Source organism: Nicotiana tabacum, chromosome 23 (genome assembly GCF_000715075.1).
Source record: "Nicotiana tabacum cultivar K326 chromosome 23, ASM71507v2, whole genome shotgun sequence".
Classification (NCBI taxonomy): domain Eukaryota; kingdom Viridiplantae; phylum Streptophyta; class Magnoliopsida; order Solanales; family Solanaceae; genus Nicotiana; species Nicotiana tabacum.
The window spans coordinates 44,720,058-44,727,600 of record NC_134102.1 but is presented as its reverse complement, the minus strand read 5'-3'; the positions used below and the strand labels follow the sequence as shown (position 1 = coordinate 44,727,600).

At 34.2% G+C, this 7,543-nt stretch overlaps 1 protein-coding gene across 2 annotated transcripts; it reads right to left on the bottom strand.

Moving 5' to 3' along the window:
* On the bottom strand, positions 1-5,989 carry LOC107782712 (chromo domain protein LHP1). Of its 2 annotated transcripts, none has more exons than XM_016603640.2 (6): positions 5,644-5,989; positions 5,489-5,514; positions 5,278-5,364; positions 4,321-5,147; positions 868-928; positions 1-436 (listed from the first exon to the last, which is right to left on the bottom strand). In XM_016603640.2, exons 1-5 carry the CDS (start codon positions 5,890-5,892, stop codon positions 888-890), a joined length of 1,230 nt encoding a protein of 409 aa, XP_016459126.1. In that variant the 5' UTR covers positions 5,893-5,989; the 3' UTR covers positions 1-436; positions 868-887. The 2 variants fall into 2 exon arrangements, with proteins under 2 accessions (XP_016459126.1, XP_016459127.1); XM_016603641.2 differs by having other exon boundaries at positions 4,419-5,147; positions 5,644-5,987.
* Between the last annotated feature and the right edge of the window lie 1,554 nt (positions 5,990-7,543).

The following is a 7,543-nucleotide window of genomic DNA, read 5'->3' as shown; positions in this document are numbered from 1 at the left end:
TTAGAACATATAATGGCCAATAGCAGAGCAATTCCACAAACATTTGCGGATGTCTGCATTCCATATTAATGCTATTGAACTACAAAACCTATAATGGTTTTGCCACCTAAGATAACAAAAGAATATTATCTGTCATTTACAATGCATATATTGGGTTATACTGTAGAGATAAAACTTTGAAGTCCAGGTTTTTTTTTTTTTTTTTTTTTTTGAAAAATCAGCTGAAGCTAATGCAGGGTTTCCATAATATGCAGCATAACTCTAGTGATTTACTGACCTCCCTATAAATACTCTAACAGGTATAATACCTACAGCCTGATGCTACAAGATTTCAACACTCTGTACATACAAGTCAAGCGAGAATAGTTCCACCTTCGCCGAAGCGCATTCATTGTGTGGGATGATATCGAAGATTTTGCTCATAAAAGTTTATCAACTGCAAAAGAAAGCAAAAGTTAATTCAATTAAAAAGAATAGAATATATAACAGAAATAATAAATTACATTAACCTCCTCTTCAGTTTTGTTACAGTTAAATGAACTTTTCCTCTAGTTTCTGAAATTAATCCATAGGTTAACATTTTTTTGTCAAATATACATAAAATGTCGATCATCAAATGAATAATCAATCTTAACGACCAAGTAAGAAGCAAATACTTTTTTTTATTTTGGATGAATTAAGATACATTAAGGAACTGTGTTAGCGATGATATGTTAAGAGATCAGGTTGGTGTAATTTTAAGAACAGCAGAGGTCTCTATAAGTATGGGAAACTAGAGGGTCACTATAAATAATCCATATTGAAAATATAATATCACTGCATTTTATGATGATGAAAGATTCAATAGAGAAAAAGAAAAGCAGCTACCACAAGTGGATTATTCATCTTTAGAAACTTGTTATCCACCATAACTTCCTTTCCATCAGACCTGCAGGAAACCATTGAAAAACAAAAAATGCCATCATGTAACCTATAAACTTATAAAAGATTCACCACAATAATATTAAGCGGACAGATTGAACTAGACTATAAAGCGACAAGGACACTAGGCACTGATTCAACTAGGTAAAAGCTGATGAGACAAGAAAGAGAGGGGGGTGTAATATAAACAGATAACACCTATACGCTTTACCCATCCAAGAAAACACATAATATTGCTGCAACACAAATAGACACAATTTTCACAAAAATCACATTAAGTTTCATACTTTAACAACAGAAATTTCAAAGACTACATTGCCCCTGTTAAAATATCAGTCACAGTTCATTGAGGCATTGCTTGTGAAATTCTGCTTTTATTTTATTTCGTCCATTTCCACAAATCTGCCTACGTGGTTCTCCCCATTATTATTATTATTATTTTAATAAGGTAAAAGTTTATCTATAAGGTACCGAGATGGTACAAAATGGTACAAGAATCATCCCAAACGACAACATCAACAAGCTATCCTCCCCCTCCTAACACCTCCAGGAAGTCTAAATATTGATTCAGATTTCCTAACTGACTAACTTTACACCAAAAATACAGATTATGGAGACATATATTCTTAATTCTAATAATATGATTCCCATGTCCTTCAAAGCAAGCATTGTCCCTTTCCAGCCATAAGGTCCATAGAATGCACAACGGAATGTTTTAGCCTTCTAGGTACTCTATGAGATTGCCAAGCTTCTAACGAACCCCTGACAGATTGAAGCATCACCCAAGAAATACGACAGATGTTGAACAATAGATCCCTGCATTGCCTAGATACTCTACAATGAAGGAGGAGCTGATTCACTGATTCTTGCTCTTCTTCACATAGGTAACACCTATTGCATAGACTAAAGCCTCTTTTCTGCAAATTGTCCCGAGTCAAACAGGCTCCCCAGGTTGCTATGCTACCTTAACTAGAACTCTAGTTTTCCAAATCATCTTCCAAGGCCAGTTATTATCTCTATGACTTAACTGCTCTATCAACCTGTTGTAGCTCTCCCTAGTCCCTATTACATTCTTGCTCTTCCATAATGGCTTCCACAACACATTCAAGAATGATACTGGTCGTTGCCCTGTACCTAAAGTTTAGTCTACCAGCATTTCTACTTAAACCCTACATCCTCCACACAAAAGTTGCTTAACATGAAAATTATTCCAGTTTGTGGAATGGGAAAAAAAATGTGATACACTACCCAGCATAAATTTTAGTTTGCAAAGAGTAGGATTCACTAGGTTATATAGTTAACCTAGGTAAAAACCTTTTTTTTATGGTAATGTAGTTCAAAAACTTCAACAAAATAGTATCAAATCCCTTCTTAATATCATTAAGTAAATAACTTCAAAGATTTTTACAGAATAAAGCACTAACAAAAGATTTTTGGAGTTACAATTCTATTAAGGAGAGTCAGATTTAGAAGTCACAAAATTGTAAAAGAAAAGGGGTGTCGTGTGTGTTAACCTTGGTTAAAATAGTATAATTTAAAATATAGATGAAGATATTATTTACGAATTTTCTTCTTATCCAAAATAAAGGTTCTTCCACAAAGAAGCACTAGCAAAAAATTATGAACCACGGTTTAATAAGCAGAGTCTAGTTAGAAAACAATTATTCTAGCTAAATTGTAAACCAAAGGGATATAAATGAATCGCTAGTGTATTGTGTTCAGGATGGCCAAATTCAATTTACTACTCCCTAGGGGTCATGTTTAAAGTAACTCTGGTCCAAACACTAACAACCAAAGCAGCATAGACAGTTTCAACTTGACCACGATAACCAACTTCACTAGAAATTACAGTTTATCCTTACCATGTCAAGGAGCAAGCCCAAGAAAAATATTAGTTGCTTCTACACAAGTTTTTTAAAAAATTTGTTAATAACAAGCTAGTTTAGGGAGATGCTATGCTCTTCATGGATAAAGTCTACACCAGGAGGATAGAGTAGTTTCCACAAAGGATTGGTCTTCAATTTGGATAGTTAAACAGACTGCAAAAGCTTACTAGAGTTGTGTTGTAATGTTGTTAAACGAGGTAAAGAACAAAGTCCAGTGGTAGCGGTGGATATTGCTAGAAATAATAAAGATAGAGATAGGCAGGGCAAGTTCTATTTAGCGACAATTTGGACTGAATAAATTGGTGCCTTTCGCCTGATACAATCCCAAAAGTTAGCTCATGGGACGAGGATTGCCCAAAGAGCATATAAGGAGGGCAGCAGCTCATTACCTTAACCAATATGGGACACTTAACACCGTTGCACGCCCAAAACTGAACATCTGTATAACATAAGGGCCCAAACATTTGATAAACCAAGATAGGCGTAGGACTAGCTCTAATACCATATTAAAAAAATGAACAATGAGTCTAACTCAACCCCAAAAGCTATCTCATGAGGTGAACATTGACCAAGACCCTATAAGGAGACAACATCCTATTCCTTCAACTAGTGTGGGACACTTAACAAAGATGGCTAGAGACGGTAAAGGAAATGTAAGAGACAGTAAGGCAATGTGATAAGGAAATAGCAAAGGAACAAGACGGACAGCATTCCCTTATATCTTGAAACTTGGTTATAAGTTGTAGTAGTATTGACGAGAGTGTAAGGCATTAAGCAAGTGAGTGAATTTTAAAGATATTCATTTATTGGTATAATTGAAGGAAAGTCCTTTCAACAATTATACTTATTTTTCATTCTCAAAAATAAAACAATTATACTTATTTTCACATTAGTAAAGTAGTAAACATACTAAATCGAGTACAAATATATTAATTGATTCAAACTTTCACTTCTTAATCTCTAAGCAACGCCAAACAAGCTCAAATTTGACCAGGATAAAGGGAGTAACTTAGTAAATGATGAATGTTCCAAAACTCAACAAGCTAAAACCAAAAAGAAAGGTCACCTAGAGAAATCAAACGGATAAATGATAGTCCATCATTTTCTCTCCCTTTCCAAGTCAAAGACCTATCTCAGATCCTGATTAAATATTCCCTCTCAAGAAACTATTCCTTTTTCTTTGTTTAAAGGTTTCAGCACATCCTTCAAAGGGTATATGCAAAGCAGCTCTCTTAAAGAGGTTCAACCACTGGAGTGCAATGGACATATTCTGTTCCAAAGAAGAAAAGACAGAACGTTGCACTACCATTGATGGAAGAAACAATGGACACCAAACAAGACAATGCATGTGATAAAACAGAAAAAAAGCCAGTTAATTCCAATACATGGCATCCAGAAAATAAGTTACATCCAAGAATAGCTGAGGTAATTTGGATAAGTGAGTAAGCAACAAATTTAGTGCACAGCAAGCATCTTTTGTTCATTTGAAAGAAGTTCATTATTTTTACTGTACCTTTTTTCCTTTCTGAAGACATTAATTTCACTATATTTAAGGAAAGCTCATATTCTTTGCAACTGAGTAAAAACAAGTGTAGTCTGGAAGTCACAGACCTCTTAGCTAAAAAGGTCACGAACACATCCTGAAAATCACTCGATACAGATGCCGAATAGCTCATAGGCTTTATAATTTCTGCTATGGCACACGCATCTTTGGAATCATCCCACTTATTTTTGCAACCTAAAGCATTGCCCACAAATCCATGATCGTGAATTCCTTCCTGCGTGAATGCAACAAAAGGGCCACTAGTAGCATTTGCTACAGCATCTTGGGAATCATTCATTACACCTGAGGCAGTTTCCGGTTTAAACCTCCGAACAGAAGTAGGCTTCCTCCTTTTAGCTCCGGTACAGCGACCAGATTGAAGTGATTCTGTTCCATTGGCTGCTGAAAATCCACTTGTAAGGCCATCACCAGATGTATCCGCAGATGTCTCTTTTGTTGCTATCCCTCCCTTTAATTCACTAAGCTTTAAATCCAATTCATTTTTCTCATTAATTTCTTTTATAGAGGAATCGAAATTCAAATCATTGCCGTTCGCCACTCCGTCCACTTGGATATCATTCAAACCACTACCACTACTATCCACATGATTAATAGCATCCAAGCTAGCCAGAGGAGATGAAGGCATAGGTTCCTCCATTATGCTAACCTTCACTGCAGGCACATCATATGTAGCAGCTGCAGGGGAACACTGCTGCTGCTTTCTTTTGATTTGAGTGTGAGTAACCCCATGCTGCCGCTTACGCTTACGTGCCAATCGTTGTTTCCCTGACCGCAAGCTTCAAAAAGAAAAATAAAGCACAACAAAAGAATGAAAAAGAGCCGAAAAATCAATATTCCCATTATTCTATTAAACCAACTCAGCTAACTACTATACTCAAGTAAGTGCAATGGACAAAAAATGCACACCTCTCTTCAAATGCATCAATAACATCATAGCACGTCATTAGATTCTCCACAGGTTCCCATGTGTTTGCACTCTCCGGCCAGCCTCGCCTGCATACAACAGAATCTTATCCTTCAATCTAGCAAATTTCATGGTACAACATTTCAAAAATGGAAAACGGGAAGCAAAGTAAATAACTTTATATATCTATTGCATTATGCATAGTAAACTTACCATTTGATTAGATACTGAACTTTGCCCTTTGTTTTTCCACAGCATTTTCAAGATTCCCAAATCCACACAATCACAGAAATTAAAGTCACAAATAAGGATTAAAAAAAAGTAACAAAAAAAGGGGAAAAGTCGTTTGACTCCAAAATGAAACTAACCTTTCGAACCCTCTTTCTCCATACATCCTCAATCTCATAAAACCCTTCAGCAAGCTTTGGTTTTTCCGCATCAGCTAATTCCTCTTCTTCGATTTTCTCTTCATACTCCTTTCCCACATCTTCATCCTCTTCGCCAGCATTCCCATCTCTTTTTTGCTGCTCAGCTTGTGCGGCACCGTTGGATGGCTGCTCACGACTGACACCATTGTCGCCGGCGACGGCATCGGAGTTCTGTTTCCCTCCTTTCATCTCTCTCTCTCTCTAAGTTTGTTTTCAGCTTTGCAGACTTGCAGTCTTCTGTGTGAAAGGACTGTTGTAAGAAACAAAAAGAGGTATGAAGTCCTTTTCTTTTGACAGATAATTTCAAGCTTTTGTTTTATTTGTTACTCCCTCCGTCCTAATTTTAAGGGTATTGTTTCGGAAAACAAAATAAAAAGAAAATAATTTTTAAAAGTTACATATAATTATACGGCATTCTAATTACATGAGAAGTAATCACATATTATGATAATTATATAGCATAGTAATTACAATATCTTATTTATTTACGAGAATATATTAAATTATAATTTTCACTGTCATGTATGGCTAGACAAGTATAATATATTAAGTTTTATTGTGTGATATATATATATATATATATATATATATATATTAAAAATTTATTAAATGATTATAAATAATTATATAATATTATAAAAATAATTGATATCTTCCAAATAAGAAATTTTGTTACTAAATTAATAAATAAAAATTTCAATAACCAATCTAATCTTTTACCAACTCATGTAGATATAAGAAATTTAGTTATGAGCTTAAAAACTATTTTTTATAACAAATATTTATACTAATGATTAGAAAATAAAATTAGTAAGATACAAAGTAGGCAAACTCTAATGTGTGACAAATATTTAAATATTATTTTAAAATGATAATATTAACTCAAATTAATGGAAAACAAAAGTAGCAAAGTACGTAAATGTTTTTAGGAAGCAAGCTCAAATTGAGAAAAAAGTGTTTAATAAGACAAACAAATTAAAGAAATAAAGATGGAAGAAGGAGCATGACTGACGTTTATTCACGTCGGAATGAATATGAAAGAGAAAGAGTTTTATATTTTAATATATTCAATAAAGAAAAAAATAAGTTTGAAAATAATTACACCAGATAATTACCATTAATTCTTGCATTCCCTTGAGAATTGAAGAATATAATTATTTCTCTTAATTACACCTAATTACATGCGACCAAGTAATTATTTGGCCTGATAAAGAGTCCCAAACTATGTAATTACACCAATTACATCCAAATCTTAGTACTAGATGGCTTTCCAAACATGCTCTAAAGTTAGTATTTGTTAAAGGAATTTTTTTCAAATGAGGAGTTAGTATTTGTTAAAGGAATTTTTTTCTAATGAGGAGGGAAATAGGGTGAATCTACTATACCAATCATAATTAATATAAGTCTACTTTTTCTTAAAATTATTTAGGTATTTTCTTTAATATCCATTAATGCAGAATGAACGTTGTATTTGTTTTTGTCACGTTCTATGTAGTATTGTTTATTCATGAATCCGGAAAAGTAATACTAACTAGATTTGAGACAAAAATTGTAACGACCAGATCGGTAGTTTTGCTTTTTAGAACCCCGTTCCCCTAAATAAGGCTTCATGTACGTGTTTTTACTGTATTATGACTTGTGGGGATGGTTAGTTCGAGATTTGAAAGAGTTCGGGTTGAAATCGGAACACTTGGTTCCTTAAGGTTGGCTAAAAAGGTTAAGTTTGACTTTGGTCAATGTTTTGAGCAAACGATCTCAGAATCGGGATTTGACGGTTTCAATAGGTTCGTATGATGATTTTGGACTTGGATGCATGTTCGAATCGGATTTTGGATGACCC

Bases quoted from the DNA above. Each gene is read 5' to 3' on its own strand.
- LOC107782712 (XM_016603640.2), bottom strand. From the start codon at position 5,892: ATGAAAGGAGGGAAACAGAACTCCGATGCCGTCGCCGGCGACAATGGT. The intron at 5,365-5,488 runs GTAAGTTTACTA...TGTTGTATGCAG, and splicing joins GTTCAGTATCTAATCAAATG to GCGAGGCTGGCCGGAGAGTG. The intron at 5,148-5,277 runs GTGTGCATTTTT...TTCTTTTTGAAG, and splicing joins ATTGATGCATTTGAAGAGAG to CTTGCGGTCAGGGAAACAAC.